Source organism: Gallinula chloropus (assembly GCF_964237585.1).
Source record: "Gallinula chloropus genome assembly, chromosome: 1".
Taxonomy (NCBI): domain Eukaryota; kingdom Metazoa; phylum Chordata; class Aves; order Gruiformes; family Rallidae; genus Gallinula; species Gallinula chloropus.
Window position 1 is genome coordinate 12,763,893 of NC_140085.1, and position 27,570 is coordinate 12,791,462.

General features: G+C 37.2%; 1 protein-coding gene across 2 annotated transcripts in view; it reads left to right on the plus strand.

The window, feature by feature from the left end:
• The window catches only part of MAGI2 (membrane associated guanylate kinase, WW and PDZ domain containing 2), a gene marked incomplete at both ends in the record, with an annotated part of 744,090 nt that overhangs the window by 212,990 nt on the left and 503,530 nt on the right, over positions 1-27,570 (plus strand). For both annotated transcript variants that reach the window (XM_084265916.1, XM_084265917.1), the window contains one exon: positions 15,526-15,642. In XM_084265916.1, coding sequence (XP_084122042.1) covers positions 15,526-15,642 — 117 coding nt within the window. The remainder of the gene's footprint in view (positions 1-15,525; positions 15,643-27,570) is intronic.

Below are 27,570 nucleotides of genomic sequence, written 5' to 3' on the forward strand. Positions count from 1 at the left end.
TTTTTACCTTATGGTGTGGAAGTTTTCTGCACTCAGATCAGCAAAAGTATATAAACAATCACCTCCTATTTTAGTGTTTGACTTTCAAATCACAATAAATACCTTTGACTTTTCAAGTAGCTCCTTCGTGGTGTTAATACAACATTTCCTATCTTATTTTGTGATTATTCAACATTTTCCCTTCCCTAAGTAGTTTTCTTGCACCTCCTTTTTTCCAGAGTCCTGTACTGCCAGTTAGAAGATCGTTACCATTGAAAGCTTTCTGATATTGAAATATGCTTAAATATACAGCATTCTCCAGGCAATATCTTTGTAGGGGGCTTTTCAGAATCAGAAGATCTGATTTCAGTTAGTTCCTGTAAAGCAGCGTTAGGATTCTCCACAGTTCTGTGGTCATGCAGTGTGGTGTGGCTCTTCTGAGGCAGCGGGGAGTCTGTGTGTGGCTCCACCCTCTTCTTTAGACATGATGTAGACTAATCAAAAATCCAATGCAGGGAAAACTATCAAAGAGGTGTAATGTACAGGAGAGAAAAAAAAATAAAAAGGAAAGTTGCTTAATTTATAATATGCAGGTTTTTGCCATGGAAGTATTCCAGGTATTTCACTGTTGCAGGGAGAGATACTCTAGCCAAAGACTGGAAACTGAAGTCAAAGACATTCAAATTAACAGCAATGCATAATTTTTTTAAGGGTAAGGCTAACTCAACTACCAAAGGAAGAGAGGGGTCTCCATCTTTTCTCATCTTCAAGGCAGTAGATCTCTCCAAAGGGTGTTATAGCAAACATAAATTAATAAGCTTAATACAGGGTTCACTGGATGAAATAGCATGTCCTGCAGCATGTGAAAGGTCTGACTGAATGATCTGTTTCTTTTTGACCTTCATCATCAAGCATTAATGTATGTAATGTTAAAATACAACTGCATGCTTTTGCTTCTTTCCACAGCTACAACCATCAAATAAAATCTCACTTGTGCAACCATCAAATAAAAGATCTCACTTCTCTATAAGGAACTTTTAAATTCTCCAAATTTGTGATGCAGAAACTCAGAAAATATAATTTGTCTTAAAATACAAAATTAAAGTAATACTAAGTCTGTCTCATGCTTGGTTCCATGTTTACAGACATATAAATTGTTCAGTGACATTTTTCTAACCCAATCATTGTTTCAGTAGCCCGTGGCAGCCTGGCTACTTTGAATCTAAAACTCTGAATAATTCACAATCTCCAGTATTTTTCAGCAATCTTTTTCTTATTTGTGGTGTAGTAGTTGGCTACTATCCTAAAATATTTTTTTTAACTTGTGATATATTTTGAGCACAAATTAATAGATAGATTAATAATAATAACAACAACAACATCAGCAACCTGAAAGTAGCAATAACATCAAGTATCTCTTAAGGTACTTTTTAGGGCAACAGATAACCTTTATGTGTTGCCTGTAGAACTGAAGCAAATCAAGAGGCATAGCATATGTTAGTATATTACAAAAACAAATAATTTATAATAAGAGAAACCTACTTGCAACAGGAAATTAATTTTACATTATATCCAGAACTTTTCTAATTTATTAATGGACAGTGATTTATTCTCAGCACAAATTAATCAAATTTGTATAGTGATCATAATCTAAATTCCTCTGAACTGTTATCATATATATATATGCCATAATCAGAAGCTGCTTTAGTCATTGGTTTCATCAAAGAACTCAGTGAAATATATATACATACATTATACATTTCACCTCCATAGCTGTTGGATGAGGAGATGAAATCTATGGTCATTGCAAAGTTTTTTCTTCAGGACTTGATGTACTGATGTCAATAAGCAAGAGACAATCACAGAATCATAGAGTGGTTTGGGTTGGAAAAGACCTTAAAGATCATCTAGTTCCATCACCCTGCCATGGGCAGGGACACTCTCCACTAGCCCAGGTTGCCCAAAGCAACCATCCAAAGTGGTCTTGAATGCTGCCAGGGAGGGGACAGCCACAGCTTCTCTGGGAAAACTGTGCCAGGGTCTCACTGCCTTTATAGAGAAGAATTTTTTTCTAATATCTAATCTAAATTACCCTCTTCCAGCTTAATGCCATTGTCCTATTTTTCCATGCCCTTGTAAACAGTCCCTCTCTTGCTTTTGTGTTGGCCTCTTTAGGTACTGGACATTTGCAATAAGTTCTCCCTGGAGTCTTCTCTTCTCCAGGCTGAACAAGCCCACCAGTCTCAGCCTGTCTTCACAGGAGAGGTTCTCCAGCCCTTGGATCATCTTTGTGGCCCTAAAGAAAATGTGGGTGCATATACATATTCAGAGTAGGAATGATCTTCTCAAGTGAATATCCTGATGGTCTTTGTCACATTTTAGTTTATCGTCCACATCAGGCTCACAGAATGCAAACTAGATCAATTTTGAGTGGAAGTGACCAGCTCTGAATGGTCACTGAGTCCATGGAATTATACTTGATTAAGTACTAAGTAACACTAACAATGCAAATACAGTCTGTACGTTAGGTCCTCACCCAGTCTCTCTACCTACTGATCTGCTGCCATGGGACTGCACTATTTGTTAATACAGATATATCCTCTCTTTAACCATTCACAAAAGCATTCAGTATTCATTGATATATTTTAGGAGATAGTACTATGCTGGTCATATCCTCAGATGTTAGTTTTCCTCTTGGTTTTCCTTGATGTACGACATTCCTTTATTTTTGAACTACCTCCAACCAAAAAAGCCGTTAACTCCATCCATTGTCCTTTTTGAATTAGGGCACCTGCCAGCTCTTCCTTGACAGCTGTGAATTAGTATGTCTTTTATGTGTTCCTTAAGATCCTTTTTTCCCTGGTGTCTTTGGTCTTTTGCTGGTTAAAAAGATGCCTGCAGACTGCAGTACAGGAGAGACTACTCAATTTTCTTTGAAATGTCTCTCCTCCATTTGTTTAATTAAAACAGCAAAAATCAGAGCCCTTTGTGGAATACCTCTGAATTCATCTCACGAATAAAACCATAGCTTCAACTGAAGTCTATCTGGAAACAGACAGCCAGTCTTTCTGATTATTTGATCCAAGCTTGAACCAGTATTACACATTTAGTAACTTCTTGAAATGTTTTGGTGGTTTTTTTGGCAGGATGAATGTGATTTGCACTTTCCTCACCTTCTCAGGTAAAACAAGATTGTACCTTGACTCTAAATAATCCCTCTCAGGAGTTCACTATTGTGATGTAGAAAGGTAGTAATGAACCTGTGTTCCGACTTAAACTGGAATGTCAACATTATTGCAGACCTGCCTTAGATATTTCTACAGAAATATTTCATCATTGGCAGGGAATCTAACTGGTGCTTTTTGGTTTTTTGTCATGTTATTTCTGTGTAAGCAAAGTTTTGTTTTCCCTCAATATCGTAGAATCTGAAAGTCTTTAGGCTGGTTGGTCTGTACCGTACCGATACAGACACATATAGATCACCCCTTTTTTATGAAGTAGCTCCTATATCTTTTGCATGAAACAAGTATGAGGACAGAGGTGCCTCAGATTCATGCATATATATATAAAGACCTTTCTAAGACTTGTGCATGCTCCCTTGTTTGGTACATCGAGAATATTGGCCCTTCAGAGATGGCTTCCTCTGCAGCAGGCCCAATATGACAGGCATGCCTGATACTCACTAGAGCACTCACCACCTTATAGCAGACTTCTTAGAAAGTAAACGGGTACTGGGAGCATCAAAAACAGAGAGGGGAGGTGGGAACAGGGGGAAAAAATGGGTAGAAGGAAAGGCTAGAAGGAAACTGAAATTCAAGCTTCCTGGCTAAAAGGGAAGAAACTGAGAATTAGAGAAAGGTAAAAGAGCAAGAATTTAAAAAAAAGCAAAGCAAGCAGTTCTGGGCAGTTTTTATTTATACATTTCATGGCATTAGTAGTGAATTGTTTCTTTGTGAACTGAAGTCTCAAAGATTTAAATTACTGAGGTTAGCTCACTGACCTAATCAATACTAGTGTCAGTGTAAATTTTTTGTGCGGGATTTTCCATGTATTAATACACCCAACATATTTCAGGCCAGACCATAACTAACTCTCTACCAGAACTGATAATATATGGAAGGTCAATAGGTAGGGCATGCTGTCTATTAATTAATATTGATCCCCAAACCACATAATCTTTTCAAATATCCATGCAGTTTCTGAGAACTTCAAGTAGAGTAAGTCAGATGCTGTCTCTCAATTCTTCTGTCATGTAAACTGACTTAAGTTTTGGGGAATTACTTGGCAGCTCAAAGAACCTTCAGAAAGCAACCTCAACATTCAAATTGAAGGTTTAACACAATTTAGTCTGGCAGGAGTCCAGAAACAAAAATGTTCCTTCCTGAAGTGCAGTGAATGACATGGTTTATTTATTGCATGAAATATGCATAGAAAAATCATTCTTCCTTCCTGTGTTACCATTCTTCTTTGTCTATCCTCCTAAAGCAACAGACTTGCAGATTCCCTAAATATAAACCTCTGTGTGCATCTGTTTGCTCTGACAACTTGTATCCCAAAATCTGATTTCAGACCCACTCTGGCATAAGCATTATTTGAGCTTATTAGTGTAAATTGAGTAAACAATCTGACTTGAACACTAGAATTCTTCTGCATGTGAGGCCCGAGTCCATCACTGTGTGTCCCAGATGGCCTCCCAATAGTGTTTCAATATGTATATGTAAAATAAAACTCACTGCTAAAGTTCTTCTTTGTCCTTTCATGAAGTCTTTGTGCATGTAGAAGAGAATGCATGAGATAAACCGAACTTTTTCTTTACTGTAGCTGCATAAGGATCCAAGAATCTGGACCTTTATTGTTTTAATTTCCTTTTTTATTGCGGTCTTATAGAAAGAGAGAAATCTTACTAGCTTCTTGATTTAAAAACATAAATCTCTCCATTATCTCTGTATCCTAGTTTAATACTGTCAAGCTGTAAAAAAAAAAAGAAAAAAAGGAAAGAAAGAGAAAAGGCAAATTGGCTGCCAGCATTTCTTGTATGATGTAAAGCTTACTTATAGTATATTGGGTTTGTAGCATTAGGAAATGGAAATGTCATTGGGAAAGTACAGATCTAATATTTTATGAGGTGCGTGTCAAAATCTCAACAGAGAAAGGCAGGTGAAATTACAGGCATATCCTCCTTGACACTATTCATATCTGAGGCACTTTTATGGCTTTTTACCGTATACACACTGATACTGACCTTAACATACACAGATAAAGGTGGAAATGTGTAGCTATTAATCTGCACCTCAATGCCTTGGTAAATTCTTTTTCATCCCGTGATTTTAGCCCACTAGTTTTCTCCTTTAATTAAGTAACAACTGCGAAAATGTAATTAATTCTGTATGAAACCTGTAAGCATTTTTCTGAACTGCAGACTGTATTGATTTCAGTCCGGTAGATCATAGCCAGGGGGACAGTGTGCCTGAAGGGTAAAAAAGTGAACCTAGAACTCTGTCATCTCATTTTTGTCCCCTGTTGTGACACCTTCCTGCTTCTGGGGATGCAGAGTGAGCAATTTTAGTCCAGCTGTAATCCTGTGTTTTGCTCTGTGGATCAGCAAACGGGTATTACAGAAGTGCAGCAGCAATCTCTTCCCCAGAGGTTGAGGGCATCGCTTCTCTGCAGGCAAAGTACATGATCTTGCTGGAGTACCCACCATCTGCCTGCCTAGAGCTCCTGGGAGCAGGAGTGCTTTATTTCTTTGTTGGAACACGTTATGTAAGCACACATATTTTGCACAATGTAATTTTGCACAATGCACAGTGCCTCTTTCGGTCATTTACATTTTCCAGCAGTGCTAATTAAATCAACCCAAGGGGACTCAGCTAACCAACTGAGACTGTCCCAGAATATAACAGCTTCTTCACGCACAGAGCAGCTGGTTCAGTGCTCCAAAACCAAGTGCTGTCTTTCATACTGAAGTACCATACTACACAAAAGGTACCTTTGATTGCCTAAAGACATTACTTTATTGCCTGGGCTTAGAATAATTTGAAGGTGTTTATTGGGTGATATTACAAAGACTTTCTTTTTCTTTTTTTTTTATTTAAAAAATCATACCTATTTTTGTAGCTTTCTGAGCACAAGCTAATTTGAAATTACCTTGTCTTTGTGTGCTGGGGATCTGCTATTGTTGACTGATAGAGAGACATGAGTTCATACAGTCTGTGTCCCTGCCTACAAGTGAAGAACAGTATTGTCACTGCATAGAAAGCACTGTGAGCAGTAAGTACATGGAAATAACTTGCTTGGTCATATATAAATGTCTCTGTTATTATATTTGGGTTTCAGTTATTTGTTTGTTTGTATTTTATCTTGCCAGCTTCTCTCTGAAACAAGTAGGGAGATTTTTCTTTCTGTATGTGGAGAGCATCAGGAGTGTAGGAACTGTATAGTAAACGAGAGTGATTCAGAGGCAGAATTAGACAGGATGTCTGCCTGCCACATTGCAGCAGCCAGAGCACCCAGGCTTTGATGCGCACTTTGCTTTTTCCTTTGCCTTGGCAAAACACTTACCAGAGATGAACTGTGAAGCAAAATGTCCCCAAGCTTGACCCAGAGCAATTGTACCTCTGATCTGAAATGTCCTGGTACTGGTAACTGAGTGATTTTATGTCAAATATTGCTGTATTTAAGTAATGTATAAGTAAGGGAAAATGTCAAAGTTGTTTTAGAGACACTCTGTAGCAGACCTGATGCATGCTGCTGCACAGGGCTATCAAGGCATCAGCAACTTCACATTGAAGTATGACTCAGTCTTTTACCAAAATTTACACTGCTTTGATTGTAGTTTTACTGGACATCTTTGAAGCTTGCTTAGAGTGATGGATATATATATTTTGAATGTGTTTTATATTAAGGTAATAGATGATATCTATCATGCTGTTGTGCTACAATAACTAATAAGTTTGTCATGATAAAAGATGCTTCAGTGACAAATTAGCAGTTTTTGAATCTTACATCAAAACCAGACAAATGCCTTGATTTATTTGTACCCTTACTTTTCTTTCCCAAATGAAAATCTATTCTCTATGCCAGTCTTTTAATTATTATTATTAATTATTAATTATTCTTGTAAGACTATTAATTGCTTTATGAGACTGCACAAACAAAAATTGATGAGGTTTTAGATGTCTTCAAGAAAGAAAATAGGATTACTTATGCTTTGTTATGCAGACATTTTAAACAGTAAACACTTCATTTTAGGTTTTTCTTGCTATATCAAGGTTTTTTAAAAATTAGTTTTACAGTGAAATTCTTTATACAGTTTTTATCATTAATTGCCTATGTAATATTTAACCATCTTGGATGCCTCAGAGAGAATGTACCCTCCAGAAAAGGAAAGAAAACCATTTTGGGGGGAGGGGAGCTGCTCTAATTCCCAAGCCAGTGCAAAACAAAAATCTGTATAATAAATAGCCTTAAAAATGTGTCTGCTGCACTTCTTAAGGGATTAACAGTGCAGCCTTTTGTAAATCTCTAAAGATTATGTCCACTGCTACTCTAGTTATTTCTTGATTCAATTTTTTTAAGCCTAATAATGATGTGTTCAATTAGTACCAAAACTTCTGTTCTAGAGAATCACAAACACTTCATCCGCTCCTGTCTTGACTGAAATGCAGGTTTCTTAGTGTGTAGCATGTATCACCACTTGAACACCATCCTACGAGGAAAATAGTTCATCCACTGGTCCCGTGGCCTCAGCGTGCTGAGGCACTCGCCCGCTCTTGGCTTAGAAAGAAGAGCATCACTTGCTCAATTTCCAGCATGACTCTAATTTTGGTTTCATGTGCTAAGAATTGTGCTGTTCAGTTACTGGCTGGGCACAACCCTGTTTAACTTGGAAAGATGGTATCACTACAGGCATCAAGCTGAAAGGCGCATCCCACAGAAATGAAACCAAGGTAACCATGCCAGTGAAGTGTTCCGACTACTGTAGTGTGTCCAAGGCTGCAGGACACCTTCTTGACCTCAGACTTTTTTGAATGGTTTGTGTTGTCTGAGTTTACCATTACTGAAATACAGCTGTAAAGCACCTCCTCTTTTATTTTTTCTTTGTGTTTTTCTCTTGCTTTGACTTGCTATCAACACCATGACACTTGATTCCAGAGAATAGTTCTGTTTGTGAAGGATGTGCATTTGATAACATACACGCAATTCAGTCTCAGAGATTAGCACTAATTTTGTGAAGTGTGCTTTCAAAGTTCAGTTTATCTATCACAGGTTGAGTTTGCACTTGATAAGTTTCAAGAGTAAAAATTCTACAAAATGTTGTTCTGCAATTTATGCAACAAGCTATTAGAAAGCCAGGAAGTAATGTATGATGTTAGTGATTTTTTCATGGTACTTTATGGCTTCAATCTGAGATGTTCCAAAGACTAAAAAACTGTGTTCCCATAATTCAGATACCAATCTAAATCACAATTTGTAACTATTATTAGAACTCGTACAATAGTAGCCTCTGTGAGCTTGCTTCCTGCATAAATTTTGTGTTACTGGGAATTTTTTACCCAGATTAATCTTTCTCTTTTTACAAAGTGTCAGCACACAATTCGCAGTCTATTAATATGGCAATATTATTTCCAGAACTAAGGAAAATAAGTCTCTATCTCAAGCAATTAAAATTGTGCAGCTATGATTTAAGTAGAATGCCTTTCAAATAATTCAAGTCTGGTAAAACTATGCCACTATTCCAATCCAAAATCTGTCATATTTTATTCAAATACATGTCAAACCTCAAAGTTCCATCACAGTTGTCTTCTATAAAGAGATAAAACTAAAATAATATTAGAGAAAAAGAGCGTTTGTGACCCTAGGAGATGAACAGTCCTATTGCTGCATTCATAGAAAAAGAGTATTATTAAACAGAACAGTAACTTTTCCATTAAAGGTGAGGAGTGATTGCTGGAGACTTTTAAGAGGAGATAGTTTTACCATTGGGAAGGAGGGACAGGAGAATATTTGTCCACAAAGGGGGCTGTAGAGGCTCCTTATGTGGATAGCAGAGGTAACTTTGGGTAGAAGTAAGATGTAGTTGGTTGGTTCCAGAGGTGTGCTGTCTGAACATGCCCTACTTGCAGGTGTTCAGGGCATTGAAGTTGCTGCTGCAACAGATGACCCCAAGAGAGGTTGCAGAGTTTCTGTGCTAGGTGACTCATGCTTACAGCACAGGGAATTAAACTGATGCAGTGAGGCATCATTTGTACCCAGTGAGAATGAATGAACTCCATGTTATCACCATTGCTATTTATGAGAATTTAATGTACATTCAAGCTTTTCAAGAGCAATAAATTTGTGTAGTTTTTTTCTCATGAGCGTTTGTTCCTAAGCAGTACACAAGGAGAAGCTTTTTTTCTTTTTTTCCCCCAAGTTTATATATGAAAAAATATTCTGCTATAGTGTGGTTAAAAAATATTTATTCTGCATCTTTGTGACTTTTTTCCCCCTTAGTTATATAGTCCATTGGACATTGTGGCTAATGTGGATTTTTCTAGAATCCAGAACAGCTTCTTTCCAGCTCAACTAACAATATAAATATTTTGTGGAAGCTAAATTCAGCCCTGCTGTTCAAATAATTTTAGTATGCTACAGTCAGTCTCTGTTTAAGCTTATTCTGTGAGTTTTCAGATTTGTGTGCCATCAATTTCCAAAGGGTTTTTGTCTTTAGAAGATTACCAATAAGTTGTTTTATTTCCCTTTTGCAACTGTTCTTGTTGAAGTCGGTTGGGACCTTTCTATTGTTTTGTTTGGGAGCTGTACCCAGGAGTTAGGTCACACAAGAAACAGTGGCCTTAAACAAGATTCAAGCTCAGTTGTGGCACCCTTTGTCCAAATAAAAAGAGATTTCTATGAGTGGGAGCAGCTGAGTGCCAGGTAGTATTTGAAGTGAGATTTCTGTAAATACATCCCAATTTCAAGAGGAGAAGTCTATCCTTGCAGATACCGCTGGGCTCTCTATGACTGCACAGGCTGCATATCATTTTTGACATTCTCACTTCGTAAGTAAATGTATAATCCCTTACAATTTGCTGTTTGTCAAAAACATCTGTAAAAGTAATTACTTCCCTTGTAGAAGTCTAGAAGGAACAATTAACGTTTTTAAATATCTCGGTAGCAATCATTAATATTTATGTGCAAGTCATCAGTCAAATCAATGATATACTGGAGGCCCCTACAACCAACTCTGTTTCATAATTAGTTTTAGTGAATTTCAAAAGTAGAGAAAAATGCAGTTCATTTTCAGACAGCCTTTGCAGAGAAGTAGCAGCAGTACTCAAACGTCATTTTTACTTTACACTGCACCTACTAACTAGAACACCAAAGAAACCATATGTATTCTGAAAGCAAAGTGTTCCAAACTGTCCTCTCGGTTACATAAAGTACAACTTGACTTTTTTACCAATCAGTGAAATCATGGTACTTCCTAGGAACTCCAGTCAAAAACTATGCTGGGCAATCTGTTAGCTGAAGACAACAAAGCAAAGCACTTCTAAACAGCAAAGCCACAAGTCAGTTTTATTAGTTAAACGGCAGCTCTCTGAGCTTAACTTGGGAGTGCCTATCTCAAAGTCAGTGTTGCACGTTGCCAGCAGGCTCTAGAAGATGCTGCAACTGGCTTTCACAATGGAGGGCAGTTTCTGTAGCCACGGGGACTGGAAATCTACTATTTTAATAACAGCTGTAGTTCAGTAATCAAGGTACAAAACGCAGATGCGTTTGGCTCAGCTGACTCTCCTGCTGACACAGTCTCCTTATATCATTACAAACCACATTTTTGCTGCCAGCACAGTGCACTGTTGGGGCTCATATTTCAAACAGAGGCTTAAGGTTAGCCACAAAACTCAGAAAATCCAGGGCATGATACGCTTTCATGTAATTTGAAAGATCAGTCTCTCTCTGGTGTTGCTGATGTCATCTCGTGGCTGCTGCGGTGTGTCGTGATGATCCAGTCCTTGCTCAGGCTGCCCCAATGGAAGCTGCTACAACTGCACCAAAGCCATTCATAGCCTGTTCAGCCAAGGCATCTGACTATGCCAAATAAGTATCTGTCTTACGTTTACAGTCAGAAGTAGGAGCTTTTGAAAACAAGGGGAGACACAATTGAAGTAGAGCAGTAGAACAGGTGAGGTCTTTTATACTAAAAGTTCATGACCTCCACTGTTTTCACAGGTCCAGATCCTAAGATATTTCCTTTATTTTTGTCAGACATAGGTCATGTACAGATGTAAATCTACATGTAAGTCTTGCTTAGATTTTTCTAACCAGAAGTATTTATAGAGCCCAGAGAAAATGAAATCTTTCAAATTCTAATCTCAGCAAATAAAACATCTAAGGCAAATTATTCTTGGCTGAGCTGAAATTGATTGTACTGTTAAAAAACAAATAACGTACCACACCAAGTTTCAGGAAGTCAATTCACAGAAAGGTTATGATACAAGATGAGGAAATACCAATAGGTAAATGTTTGTGTAGAAGTTATAACCATATAAAATGTGTTAAGGGTAAGAAATAAATTATTTAGAGCTAACATTGTGGGGAAAAAAAAAGAGGGATGTTTGCATTTTGCAAGTAGTCCTTCACTGAAAGATAAAATACAAGTGCAGACTCTAGCTACAGCATTGGTGGGTTACCCAATAGGAAGTTGCAAAACACTACTTACAATGTTTAGGGCTTAGAAAATTATCAACCTTTACCCCTGCCATTTTCTCAGAAATGACAATTGTCTACTTCAGTTTTGCATCTTTTAATGAGCTAGAAACTATTTAATATCCTTTTGTATGTGTGTTTTTATTGCATTTCTTTTCTGGTTGGGCTGTGCTACTAGATTTTGAGAAGGGAAGGAAACTTGACAGAAATATATTAAAACACTATAAAAAGATACACTTTGCTCATTAAATTCATAAATAAAGCAGGCAAACAAAGTATTTTTTAGATTATCCAAGTGTATCTAATTTTATAATGTCTGGAATCAAATTCAGTCTTGGTTTGGAGTTTGCCATCATGATTGGTAGCTGTACCTAAACCAGGCACACGTTATGTAAGAGATCATTACTGGAAGTATTTAATTCACATCCTGTATTTCCCAGCTAGAAAACGAAGGGATTCATTGGAGTGAAATGAAACTGAAACAGAGCACAGGCCTCAAGCCAGGAAAAAAAAAAATGCTGTGTATGGCTGCAAGCCAGTGCATGCTCCATCACGCAGTTGTCAGCCTCCTCCTGTGGCCATGGCCAAAGCATTTTTAATTACAGTCTCCAGGTTGGGTTCCTAAAGCTATCGGTGTATAATACCTCTGACATAAAAGAACTCATCCTTTTGCTGCTATTCATGGTGAGAAAGATGTGGCTTTCATGAGCATCTTGTCTCTGAGCTCCTCCTCGAGCAGCTGCAGCAGGGCTGTCAGTATGGTGCAACAGGCACCAGTGGTCCCTGAGCATCATTCCCAGGTCTTCCACTCTGGGCTGGCTGGGAATGAAGGAAACTATGGGCTTAGGTTTGTGTCAGGACTTTTTCAACTTCTCAATGTTTTTCACCCTACTGCAGCAAGAGAAAATAATAGAAAGTTGAATTTCATAGAAACAAACTCAGGCTTGGTTACCCAAGATGTCTAACTAGGTTGGCTGGGACCACTGAATAGTAAGGTAACTACTGTCTGTAAAAAGTATTTCTGATTGCTTCTCTTTCTATGAACATACTGACAGTGCCACTATGTTTCTTTTATTCCTCCAAAGTAAAACAAGTTATAATATTTTCTGTCTGTTATTTAAGCCTTTTGGAGGACATTGTCCTACTATTATAACTCATGTTATTCCTGATTTATATAGTCCATAACACAAGATCTAATAGATCTAATGCACTGATACTAAATCAAGGCTGTTTTACATTCTTGCCAGTCACCATAGTTTCTTGCAAAAAGTCTTCTGGCCCCATACTAGCACACTCACAGTTTTATTCTGCTTGTACTTTAGAAGGACCAGGTATTATAAAAGCACATCTGGAGTCAAAGATGCTTGTGACAAGCGTCAGGTAAAACAACAAAGCTTTTTAGGGAGAAGTGCAGGAAAATGACAATTGGAAGGATAAGTTAAAAATAATGCATCTGCTCTTCATGACTCTGGAACTATTTTATTTTTTCACACTTTCCAGGACGTAAAATTCATTGTTATATCAGACTCAAAAAAAAGGTAGCTTATGTCCAAAGAATTGAAAACTGTCAGGTCAGAAAACAGAATGACTCTTGAAGAGGGAACTTTGTCAGTCATATGTATTCTGTCTGTATTTCATCTCACTCCTCTTTAAAATTGACTTTCCTGATGTTATGGTATATACTCAGATATTAAGAAAAATGTCATATGTTACCCTGTTGCTTGGAAGTTGCTACTTTTTTTTTCCTTTGCACCATGTACAGGTCTTATTTCTGTTACAAACTCTTGTTTTTGAATCTGTACATAACAAATACAAGGCTATAGGCATCTCTGCTTGTAAATATATGATTTTGTACTCCAGTTTGGAATATGCCATTTGCCAAAAATGTCCGGTGACTGTCTTTGTGAAACAGGAGGGTTTAGTGCACTCATTAATATGTGGTGAAGGAAACAGCTGTGTATGAAGCAATAGGCTGTAGATAAAGAATGCATTTTGAGGGTCAGAAATCTGTGTAGGTTCCTAAACTTCCTTATGTCATAAGTTGAATGATTCAGGTTTATGTCAGTGGGCAGGCTACAGCTGTTGTTCTCGAGCTGGCATTTTCTCAGACTGCCAGAAAGCATCTGCATCACTGGGCATGTTCTGTATAATAGAGCGAGAAGAGCAAGAGCTGCAGGACCTTTACTCTCTGCAGCCGATCAGAAAGGACAGCTGACTCCAGTCAGGAGCAGAGCATCTCTCTGCAGCCTTCTCTAGTCCTTGACTCCTCTGAAATCTCCCAAGAAATTAGCATGAGTAAGGATGGGCTGGTCTGCAGACCCATTGCTAGAAATAGGGTTAGTGGGATCAAAGTGATAGACTAAGTGGCTCAGCTGAGATTCTGGAAGAACAGAGATCTGTATGGAAGTTCCCAGCTCCTGGGAACCAGGCACACAGGTATTCTTTGTGACTGTTATGAGCTGGGGCACTGGGGGTTTTTTGTTTGGTTTTTTTTTGGTTTGGTTTTTTTTAATATATTATTTATTTTTAATTATTATAATGAAAACCTGCTGGGTTTTTTGCCTTCAGCTAAAGATGGGAGAAATTCTTTATTAGCATTTTATAAACCTGAAACAAAAGGTTTTGAAGTTATTGGAAGAAAAAACAGCAATAATAAGATTACGAACCTGTAATTGGCAGGTAAATAGGAATAGCTACAAGGAAAAACATTATTTTAATTTATAGTCATTTTTGCTCTGCAGTGGCTTTCAAATAATTAGGTAGGAATGTTATTTATTCCTTTTAACAGGAAAATCATTATACAGTCCAAGTCAATAAGACTTTTGGCAGGGGGTTCAATAGCAAATGCCATATGGAAAAAATTTTAAGGTTGAATGTATGAAGCAACAAGTTAGGTATCTATCAGCTTGTGATTTTTCATCTAGGGAATACATGTTGTAATTCAGTGCAGAATGATTCTCTGTATTCTTCTTATGTCAGAATTTCAGAGAAAGGAGAAATGTAGTTATTTATGAACACTTTTCCATAATTATAAATGTGTTCCATACTCCAGATTAAAAGAAATGGAGATAAACTATTTTGGGAAATGTTTATAAATCATATTGGATTAGATTTATAGATATGCCTTCAATAGTGCAACATGATACACCAGTTTGTGTCTAAGCAATACTTTATGTTGGTTTGTCCTAAAGTTATAGTAAAAGTGGAAAATACAGGGGTTCAAACTCAATTTCATTTCCATGCTTGTGGTGTTATGCTAAGATGCTCTATTTCTATTTTCTCCTTTCTCTGGTGGAAATAAAATACCCTCATTTGCTATAGTATCTTTTTCAGTTAGGAGTGCTATTAGAAATAAATAACAGAAAAGATGATATCATATTTTTATGATCATCGAACACACATATGTTACCCTTGAACTGAAAACATGTATTATTACAGAGACATTTTGAACCAAGATATTTTGGTTTAATGAGCAGGTGGGAAACTGATAGAAATTCATGGGGAATATAATATCTAATGATGTATTATTTAGATATAATGTTAGTAGCCATGTAATAACAATATGTTCCAGTATGTGCCAAAAAATAGGCACCTTTGCCTATAATTCTGTCTATATTTTCTGAACTATACATATTTAGCCAGTTATTTGTCATTAACTGTTTTAACCTTTACAATTATTGATGCTAAGTAATATTATACCAACCACATGCATTAACCAGAAAGCTTTTTGTGCTTCTGTCACCCATTGTAACAGAAACATGGAAAATGAGCCACTGAGACTTTACTAGTGATTCATTGCTTCTGTCAAAGCAATATTTTTTTAAATCGTGCTTTCATTTGTCTTTTCCTTGACAGGAGGCATTGTTGATAAGGACCTTCGTCACTACCTCAATTTACGGTTCCAGAAAGGTTCGGTAGACCATGAGCTCCAGCAGATCATAAGAGACAATCTCTACCTCCGCACAGTGCCATGTGAGTAGGGTTGAGATGAACAAATCTGTTTTCTTAGTGGCAACAGAGTATCTGAATTAAGGCTGCTAAGCCCATTTGCAAGGTGTGGTGGACTGTAGATGAAGCAGTCTTCCTGTAAATACATCTGTGGCTTAGTTTGTCTCTTCCACATTATTGCTGAGAAACTGAACTGCCTAATGCTGAATTAAATTCTGAAACTGCATGATGTTTTCAAAGCTGTGGTTCTCATAAACTGTGGCTCTAGCATAATAATCCTTTTCTTCTGCAGTTTAAAAAAGCATAAATTTAAAGAAAAAAACAGTTCTCCGGGCTGGTTAAATTGATGTCCAACAGAGAGAGTTTGATCTGCCTCATATTTCACAGTATTATGCTTTACATAATAATACCATGGGGTTCAGAATGCAATAGGGCAACGGAAGAAACATATAAAGCAGGAAATCTGGGGGTTTAGGTGCAGCAGGCATGGCAATGAAAGTTCGTGTTGTTTTGCATACATCTTCTTCTGTTGTCACCTAAGTCAACAATATCTGTATCTGGAATAGTTTGAAACCTTTAAAATAATTTTTGTAGCTGTTGACACTATTCACCAATTTCTGCAGTACATATAAGATTAAGCAGAGTAACAAAAGCCGTGTCCAACTGTGAGGGCCATGCTTTCAGATCAAACCTACTTGGCTGACAGAGAGTCTATCATCTAAAACAAACTGAATTTCCATTAATCTTACCTTATAAAATAATTGCTTGGTAGACAAAAGATGAATCTTCTGGTTGGGGCAGAAAAAGGTTTGCACCTTTGCACTTTTTCAGTCTTGAGACTGGAATGATAGGCAGAAGAAGGTGTACTGAGTAAGTGATTGTGCTATTTGTATGGTAATGATGCTCTGAAAAGCTGTGTTGTTGTGAATACTACTGTACATATTTTTTTCTTTCTTTACATTAAATAGTGGATCTTTGAAAAGATCCATCAAAAAAGAAGCTCAAGTTTCCTTTTCTTTTGGAAGGTGAAGCTAAGTTAAGTCTTAATTTCAGGAGTTTAATTTGTCTGTGATTAGAAAGGAAGGTGGAGAAAAACATTAAAAAATTATTACCTGTAAGGAGAAAATCAGAAACATTACATTTATTTGAAATTTATAATGAATTATATTTGTCTGAAGGTGCTGAGATACACCACAGCTGAAGTGTTTGCATTCACAAAATACAAGACATGCTTTGAGATTAAATCCCACTTTTTAGGATGTGTGAAGGGTCGTTAGCATAGCAGTATATTGTTATAGCCCCATCACATGCCTGTTAATGACAGATATCCAGAATAAAAAGAAAGAAAACCCCAACAATATTGCAACTACTGCACATGCTGACAGACAGCATCTGTCGGCATGATGAGTAGTTTCTGATTTTGTTTTTAGTCAAGGCAGTAATAAAGTTTCTCATTTGTCAAGTGGAATACAGTACTTGGAGAAAGAAATTTATCATCCCAAATGTATCACTACAACCACAAAGACAACAATTTAGAACCTATAAACACTTAATACTACATTTCCTTTCTGCTGTGACTTATCCATCTCCTGTGTCATTTTAGGTGGTTAGATTCTCAGGTCATTATTCTGTTCCATACTGAACAGTTTCAACTAAGAACCAGACTTTCAAAAATAGCATAGTACTGCAGATGGCAGCTGCTGAATCGCTAGGTGAGCAGTGATGTTCCTGGATTGAGTGGAAGACTTCAATAGTGATGGTAAAAAAAAAAAAAGTGCTTGAGTGCCATGTTTCCTTTGAAATTTTGTTGAAAATCCTATGACAATGTCTATCCTGGAATGGGGCTATTTTTAAATTAAAGAAAATAACAGATGCAGACAGGGTGATATGTTGTTAGCTAAAGAAGTTTCCATAATCAGATAAATGAATAGGACATCATCGCATAGATTGCAACCCAGATTTACCCTCATTCATAACTGAGGTGAATCTTTTTTAATGTAATTTTATTCTATCTCCAGCATTTATATTTTGGAGGGAAAAAGTTCTCAACTGTTTGTTTTTTTCATATAACTTAACTCATTTTTGAATCCTGAACTTACGTTTCGAGGGTGCTGATCAAAATTTTCTGCTTTGTGTAGTTGTGGGTTTGTTTTGTTTTCAAGGTTCTGTACGTAGGCTAAGAGTAATGGTTAGCCATGCAGTGTACTTTACAGCTTTTGTACACAGCAGTAATATTTAACTGACTAAGTGAACCTGTGGGCAATGGTATAATGACTACAGACTAACCATGTACTTGCTGCAGATATTGTGATGGATGCCTCAATTGGTCAAATTCTTGTGAATTAAAGTAGAGAGACAAAGCCAACCGCATGCAATGTAACATTTATTTCCAATGACAAGGTTGTAACATAAAGAGGAAAAAAACCCTGAAAAATAGGTGGCAATCTTTTCCTTTTAAGAATGTACCTACCATCTTTCCTCAGTTATAGGGGTATAATTGGCAGTGAAACTAGGAGAACCTTTATACAAGAATCTTGACCTTGAGGTTTCACTCTCCTTTTTGTCCAGACTGACAGCACTGGCCCTGGCAGTGCAGTGGGCATGACCACTGGTTTCTCAGCTTTCCAGGTCAGACTAAAACATTTTTTCACTTATGTGGACTTAGTTACTATTCTCTTTGAAACTAGGAAGCAGAGGACTAAATCCATGTCTGTTTTAAATTGGGATAAGCCAAATGTAGCTGTAACAGGTAAGCCAGTATTTATTGGATAAGAATTTGAATTGTATCTTATACAAATGGACATTTCTCTCTGGACCAAAGGGTGGTCTAGAAAAGCATGACATGAGGATAACAGATAAATTCTGCCTGTGGAAACTGTGACCCCTGTGGATGGGAAGAATTGGTTTGGTTTGGTTTGGTATCCTTGCATTTCTCTGTTTTTCATAATACAATGCCTTTTCTTACCAAATTAGAAATGACCATGTAACCCTAAGAGTCAAAATGCTGCCTTCCATAAGTGGTTGCAGTTCTCAGTGCCATATGAAATTGATTTTCACTGCATTGTCAACAGGAATTACACGCATATATCCCAGGGCAGAACGTATGATTGTATTTGCAGCAGGCAAGATGCAGTTGTTAACTAGCTCTGTCCCCAGAGCTGTGTGACAGCAGTAATGAAACTGATACATAAACAAGAAAATGAAGAAAAAGTTCTTTTAATTTGAAGCTGAGTTAGAAAAGCAATAAAGCTTTCAACAGACAAGGTCAAGAAACTGCAACTTTTTTAAAGATACAGCATTGCAGATAATAGAAAATATCCTTTAGAAGGAGGACCGGGCACTGCTGTTCTGTGAGGGAACAGCTCCCGTTTTAATGCAAGCAGGATGACTGGACTTCAGGTGTTGGGAAACCAAAGACAATACAGGTGAGAAATACGCTGAGCATCTCAGATGAAAATAGAAAATAAATTTAAAAAAAACCCCAACACTATTCTAGGGGAAAGAAAGGTTGTCCTGGTTTTGGTCAGGATGGAGTTAACTTCATTTGTAGCAGTGGATGGAATGCTGTGTTTGAGAGTTAAAATGGGAGTAGTGCTGATAACACCCTGATGTTGTTAGTTGCTGTCAGACAGTCAAGGACTTTCTCAGCTCCTCTACTTCTCTATTCACGAGAAAGGAGGGGCAAAGCCAGGACAGGTGACTGAGCTGACCAAAGAGAGTATTCCACGCCAGTTACGTCCTGCCCAGGATATCAGGGGGCTGAGGGGAGAAGGCCGAGGGCGGCTCCGGGACACGCGGTTCTTGGGGGACAGTCGGGTACCGGGACGGCTCTGGGTGGCACGGCCTGAGTTGTGGGTTCAGTGAGAAACTGCATTGTGTATCAACAGCTTCATATATTTTTGCTCTAAAATCCTGTTAGCATTGTTATATTATATTTTATCTTTCTGTTACCTTAGTAAACTATCCTTATCCCAACCCACGGGCCTCTTGGTTTTGGGGTTATTTGCCCCTTCCTTTTCCCTTCCCTTACCTCTCACGTCCCCACCCTTCCCTCTTTCCCTGCTCTTTTCCTTTAAGGAGCAGGCAGCTGCGTGGATCTCAGCTCTCAGCTGGGGTAAAACCACGACAAAGGTTCACAAGTCTTCAAGTTCAGAAGACCTGAGTGAAATTTGTCTCATTATTTTGATTCTCCTTTTTCTGTTGCATGGGTTTTATCACAGTTTTTATACCCTAAAGTTATTCCTGAAGTTGTTTAGGAGCACTGAACATCGAGGTTGTTCTGCAATACAGAAAAATAACAACGTAGGAAGTGGTAATAGCAATGGTAAGCAGTACATGACATTGTACAAGTCCAGGAATCTGGAGAAATGCTGTTGAAAACTATAGGCAGACAACAACATAGGCATGCTGAACTTCGTGCTTGGTACTGCTCCAGACAAACTGCAGTTGTCATGTGGGCAAGCAGCTTTCCAGGCTTCCCTAATGAGAGAAGAGATAGCTCTAACTTGATGCCATCGCAAAGACTAAGCTTTGGGGAGAGTATGTGACAGGAAAGCAGTTTTGGTAGTGACAGTCATGGTCAAACCTGTCTCCTTTGGTATGTCCTTCCAAGGAATTGCAAATTCCACGTCTTTTAAGAGCTGGCAAAATAGCAGAGCTGTGGTTGGAAACAGAGTCTGTATGCTTCCTTCCCAGACAGGGAACATGAAATGATAATGGAAGGCATTCTGATTAAACAGAACTTTAAAATATCAAACAATGACAAGCTGATTCATAGAAGTTAAAAAATCATCTCTTAATTTAAAGAGATTCCATTAATATCCTCCAGTATATAACCTCAGATCAACAATAGCTCAGGTGGATTATTCTATCACCCTGCACTGATTCACACCAGTGGAAGATGCTGCTCAGAAATGCATCTTCCACTGTGTGAAATCCTTTAAAATTAAAAAAAAAAAAGAAAAAAAGTTAAATCCCCAAAACAATCCATAAGTGATGGGGGTGAGGCAATTTCCTCCCTAGTGTTTACATTTGAAGAAAAAAAATCTTGAAAGAATGGAAAGGGCTGGGTGTCTGGCACAGGTTTATTGTTCTGGATAATGCAGTGTTACTATTAACACAGAAGTCATGGAGGAAGGATGGTTTATTTAAGGCATTTCTCAGCAGCATTGGAAAGAAGGTCCAGTGGGTGACCACAGGCAAGAAATGCCATTATTATGTGCTATCATTACCCACATATAAAATAGTGATAATAATTTCTTCTTTGGCTTTGTTTGCCTATTGGCCTTAAGATTGCCTTGTGTTAGGTCAATATAGGAAACACACTGAAGTGCAAATATGAAACCTATGAACACATAATAATATCCTTCCTTTCTGCTGTGATTTCTTATTTGTATCCATCTTCTGTGAATAATTAGAATCTCCAGTCATTTAAATAAGATCTTCATCTTAAAATGTAGTTCTATTCTAGTATAATCTCATCTATGTATAAATATATTTAAGCCACATGCTGCAGCGTTGTCTATGTACTGCCGAAGTTTTGTAAGTTACAAAGTGCTTCCATTTATTGTCTAGTCCTCTTCCCAGAAGAGAAAGTGTATGCAGTGATTTTCTTTTTTTTTCTTTTTTTTTTTTCCTGGACTTGCTTTTGTTTGTCATATGTCAAAGGTAAGTGCTAGTAGGTTTTTGGTTGGGTTTGGGTTTTTTTGAGATACTGAAGTAAACAAAATATGCTTCTGCTTGAAGCTGAAATTGCTCCAGGGTGGTGAGTATGCTCAGCCTCAAGGGAATTCACTCCTCACTTTCACTGAAGAAGTCTCCATCTCCAAAGCAGTCCTGATCTTTCGCTCTAACAGAGTGGTCTCATAATGTGATACACCTTAGCCATTCAAGTTCTGCATCATGGATACCAATCAAGACACCTCCAGGTTATGATGACTCTTTCCCCTTCTGCCCTTCCTCCCTGGGGTTGGAGGTACAAGGAGTTATCATTGAACAGTAGTTTGTATTTATTCAAATACCTTTCATGTTAGTCACTGTAACAAGGGAGTGACAATATTGAGTGAATACTGGAGCGCATACCAATTACCTACCCAGGTTTTCATCCAAAGTTTCTGAATTTAAAGCAAAGGAAAAAGTTGCAAAATCAAGTGGGCAATAAATATATATTGGGTGAGGGTACATTCCTTTGTGTCTGTAGTTCTGCTGCTCTGAATAAAGATGTGAGATATACCTGACTAATCTATTTGGACAAATATGAGGCCTTTCAAATTCTATTTGTAAAATACTTTGTTCCTCTTCTAAAAAGTATATAGTCAAGAGCATTCAAAGGGGAGTGTGTGAAACAGACTTGCCAGAAATTCAATGTATTTTTCTTATAAGTTTGTTCAGTGTCAAAAGTATCTGTCAAGAGTGGAAATTCAGTGAACAACTGTGTTCTTAAAATAAACAAATTAGCCCAGATATTGTCAGTAAAAAGACCTGCCAGTTTGACGTCATATGAAACTATTCATAGGATAAAATAACCTGTGCTTAGCACACTGTACCGCCAAGAAATGTCCACATCACTGGAAATAACAGTACCTAACTTTAATGACTACTTTATTCTTTCAGACAAGTGTTATTGCTCAGACTTGCCTTTGATGGCTCAGAACAGAGCAATGCAGAGCTCAGGGGAAATGTTCCTGCTGCTGTGTACCTAATAGAGCACACCTCCCAGCTGCATTTGAAGCAGAATCATTGGGAAACTTATTCAACCTTTTGTTTGTTTGTTTGTTTTTCTAACTCAGGCAAAATTAGAACACATCAGGTAATTATGTGAGACGAGGGCTCCACTGTGCTATATGCAGCACAGCCACATGTACCAGAGGATGAGGAGGTCACTACTTCAAATAACATAGCATGAATAGAAGAGGAAGGAATGGTTGACAAATAAACCCCAGCACGGACAGTGCCTGAGCTGATTTGCATGAGGAGTGGTGGTTAAACTGGTGCCACAAACCTTAGTTTGTTTGCCATACTAAATGTAGTGTTGCTAATTAGTATGTGCACTTCCTGGAGGTCCAGTGACCTGTTACTTGGAAGAGGGGAAATGTCTGGCTCAAAGAGATTGGGTTAGGTATATTTGTATTGACTTTTCCATATGATTTTAAGGGATTGGTTATCAATTTCAGAGTAGACTGGCAAAGGCATTGCATTGCCTCTTGGTCAGTGGGCACAGAGCGTTGCTCGGGCTCAGACTGTGTTCAGGCTGTGGGGACCACATTACCATCATTGGGAAGCAGTGGGTGAATGGAAAACCACGTAAACCCCAATTTTTTTCTTTTTTATTTTAAATTATTATTTATCAAAGTGAATGACAATTTTTATCTTAGGACCTAGGCTAAGCAGAGACTGAAATTTGTTTACAAACAGGAAGGCCGATGCCAGATAATACTGTACTGTTTGTTAGTCATGAGAGAGAAAACACACAGAAACATGTCACCTGCTCTCAAAATTTTCTCAGTTCTACATATTGAGCACATCAGTTCTCAGCGATACCTTGGCTAATATATTGGTTTTGAGTACTCAAAATATCAGGTATCCAAAGAAAACGCATACTGTCAAGAAGAAGGGAGCATGGAATGTGTCTGATACAGTATGAAATGAGAACATATGTAGCAAGATAAAGATGAGCAGTTGTGTATTACAGGATATTACAGCTTGAATGCCCCATAAAAGATAACATGAAGCCATTAGGATGATTCCATTGGCTGTAGAGTTACAACAGCTTGTGGCTCTCTAAGGTCCTTTCACTTACATCATAAAGTGGGGCTGCTAGTTCTGCTCCTTCATTCCCTCTTTTCTGCTCCCTTAAACACCGTGCTTTTCTTTCCCATTTTAAAAAGGCAAATAATACAAAGTCACTAATTTATTTTATTATTTTATACAACAATGCCAATATAATTTATTTGTGATCAGTTAATCTGATGTACTGCCAACTGAAGAGCTGATATAATACCACTAAATTCACTAGAAATTTTTGCAGGGAACTAAAAGCTGGCAAAAGTACTGAAATTGCAAACGAGACCTTTTTTAAGCAGTTTCCCTACTAAACTGCTATCTTCCTTAAGTGATGTTAGCTGGCATGTCATTTTAAAACTACTGTCTCTGGGCAGCTTGGGTTGCTAATCACTTCTACCTGTAATTATATATGTGTGATAAAACACGTGTAATGCTGGATGAGATGCTTAGTTACAGTATTTGTGCTGATTACCCCATGAATCAATACATTTTTCTTTTAACTTTGACGAGGCTTTCTAGTGTTGCAATATGAGTATTCCAATTCACATGATACCAAAAAGATAAAGGATAGTGGCAGTTTTAAAGGAATTTTGATGATAGCACTAATCTTATTGATTGCTGGAGAACTAGCAGGAAACTAGAGCAGCAATAGCATAAATCTGATAAAGTACCTCTCGTCTTTACAAAGCAAGAACAGCAAATGTAGAAGAGGGCAAGATTAACTTATTTTACAAGTACAAGTCATAGCTTTGACTCTGAAAACATCAGACCTGAAACATCAAGTTTGGGTAGAGACTGTATTTCTCTAAGACAGGAGGCTTTTCAAAGGCTGTGATTAGATACACTATTGACCTTTTACATGAAATAGCAAAACTATCTTTGAAATTATGAGAATTGCAAATACAATTGACAGAAGTTGTGGTGTTACTGAACATAAGGATTCCAATGGTTCCTAAATTATTTTTATTTACCACCTGATGCCAAATTGCCTTCTTGCTTTTAAATGATTATTAAATTATAGATAACTTTAGCTTCCATCTAAAGCCAAATAGATTAAAAAAAAAAAAAAGTTACTTTTTCCTAAGGGAAGGATAGGTACTTTACAAAAAGGCAGGAGTACATGCCACATTGTACAAAGTTTTGTATTAAAGCATGGGTAGTGCGATTAATCTGGGAACATTAAAACTGCTTAGACTGAAGTTACCTCAGGAAATGTTCTTCATTTTGGAACTTTTCATGTCTTTGGATGAGCTTTGGATTTGTTGTCTGTCTTAGTGTCATTTAAAGCCATTTTTTTGTTGTTTTGTTTTGGTTTTAAATCCTCTCTGTATTCTCTCAGTCTGTAGAAGAGATGGTGGATAATCTTTACTTGGTGACTTTGGTTTGAAGAACAACTGAACTGTTAACATTGAGCACCAACAGCTGCTCTTAGAAATTCAATAGCAACAAAAGAAAAGGAGCAAGAGTTTTGTAAAGGAACTAATATTCAGAATGGGATGCCCAAATTAAGCTAATAAATCTATATTTGCATCACTGAATAAAAAAGTCCAATATAAATTTTGGCAGGATGTTCTTCTTTTGTTCTTCTTTTCTGTGTCTTTTATCTACAATCACAGCGAAAGAAAATCAGTAGCTGTGAGAATGGACTTCCATGTGAATAGATTATCTGGTGCACACTGAGCAATTTGTGTGAATTGTTAAACAGTTGGACATGTTGAGATTCATTAAATAAATAACTAGGTTGCTTTGTCTCTGAAATCCACCTGCATTTCAGCAGCCTCCTCACACCAACTGGAGTCCAGGTTCCTACTCATTTATTTGGACACCATGCTTTGTACCACCACACCATTCCTTTAAACAGGTTGTGTCTACATTGCATTAATGAACTTATACAATTAAGACTACTTTGAACCTTTTTGCAAGCTTTGAGATTTTTTTTTCTGTCATGCCACCACCTTTAGAGAACATATTTTCTACATCTTATGGAAAATTAAGTATTTGAAATTTTTTCTGAGCCAAGGTCAATGGACTAGTGCCTCTTCTGGCACCATGGTTTAGATTAAAAAGTAGCCTGGGTAGAATACAATTTGATTAATGAGAAAAAATAATAGAGAATGAAGATTAAAGAGGTGTTTTTTAAACATCTGAAGAGTGAATAAATCTTTGGCTTCACCAGAAGGAGTGAGATTAATTTGTAAATTACTGGTGGAAAATTGTTATGAGGAAAAGATTTTATACAAGTCCTTTCCTTTTTAACTCCTTTTAGCCAGAGGGGCACCACTGTCCTGGTTTTGTCCCATGACAGTTTGTCACAACTTTATATTTCTCCTGTATCTCCAGGTTTTGATTCCACCCAATGTACTTTTCTTTTTCCAATCTATTACTGTTATTAACACATCAACCTCTTGACTAGCTATCAATCTAATATAGATTATTCAAATCATTCTGTCAAATGTATTTCAATTGCTCTGAATAGGGAAATGTTCTTACTGTGGAGATGGCAGAAATATATTTTGGTTTTAAAAAAAATTATTATAATGCAGAGGTTCCAGATTGTATTTCAAATGAAAGCAGCAATCTGGATTTAAATACAGAACAGTGCTATAATTTCAGCTTTAAACTTCTTGTCTTCAAATTTTAAAGGCTAGCATGGACTCATGTAAAAAGCTCCAGAAAACAATTTGCTTTCCAGTTAGAGATTAGATTATTTTTAAGTATTAAATTTTATAATAATAAATTACATGTGCCATTTTTTAATGAATGTATTTTCTCTGTATTTTTGTGGAAAATAATCAGTAATACATGATATGTCAAAATATTTTCATATTGTTCACAAAATTAGTGGATCATTTTATATGTAGGAAAGAATAAAATTCAATCTAGACAGCTGATGGTGCAGTCTCTACTTGTAGAGGCCTTTTCTAAAGGCAAAATACACACCACCATTAATTTAAAGACAAAACCAACTTTCATTTGTATGTTTTGATTTGCATTTTTGGTGTTGGTTGACTGATAAGCTTTCTTTTCAACTCATTGATACTGGTATGACTCCCACTGATACTGGTACTGATGTGAATAGATGCTTGACCTGTCATTTGGCATTTGTTAATGTAGAGGAATACATAAATGTCTTTTTTTTTTCTTTTCCTTCCCCAAACTTTAAATCAAAAAGACCTTTCAAAAATATATATTTTATTTTTTTTTTTCCTCTGCAGAAATTGTGGAACACTTCCTGGAAAGTTTGAGCACAGGTGTGTCAGGAATGATGCAGTAGAGCTCTGTTCTGCTATGAATCACCAATTTCACAGGAGGCTGTATTTAACTGGCAACTGCAAAATGCACTATACTCCTTCCTGGAGAATTCTTTTAATTCATAGAATAGACTGTCATATAATGACCGCTAATCCACTGAAAAAAATTATACTACAGTGGCATTCAAATGGTCATTTGGCAATACTTCCTTTTGGAAAATTTTTATGAAAGATTTCCTGTGAGTAGTTTTGATTTGGTTTTGGTTTTTGTATTATTTTTTGTTTGGTTTGTTTTTTCCTGGGTTTTGTTTGTTTGTTTAGTTGAGTTTTTGGGGGTATGGTTTGAAGTTTTGGGTTTTTTAAAGTCAAATAAATATATAAATCTCTTGTTTCATTTGAGATGTTCTACATCATCTTCCATTCTTTCATTAAAATAAAATGTTGAGTGATTCTAAGACTGTGAAAGTTTTATATTCCAGTAGAAAGTTGTGAGAGCTACTTATGTTTTCTGGCTGGGTTTGCACTGATGGTGTAGCAGCTCTCTTCACTGTCTTGAATACCACATGCCGTGCAGAACAGGGCCACTGCCTATTCTATCTACCTATGCAAACACTCTGTAAATCCCTGTGTAGCTGTTCTGGTCTGTGCGGTCTCATACAAAAGAAGGCTTTCCTTCTTCTGCCCTGCCAGAGGGAAAAAGAGGGTATTGGGAACGCATCCCTGTGCAGTGCTATTATACAATTGTTGATATTGTCAGTTCCTAGTTGAAATATACAGAAGTTAGTACAAAATGGTGCAAAGTCCCCCAACCTGCCATCATTGTGCAGCTTCTTCTGGTTGCCTCATACTTCGCTGCAGTGCAGCTGATGAGGCCCATCTGGCTGCATACTTTGTTTCTATTTTTCATGTCTGAATCAAA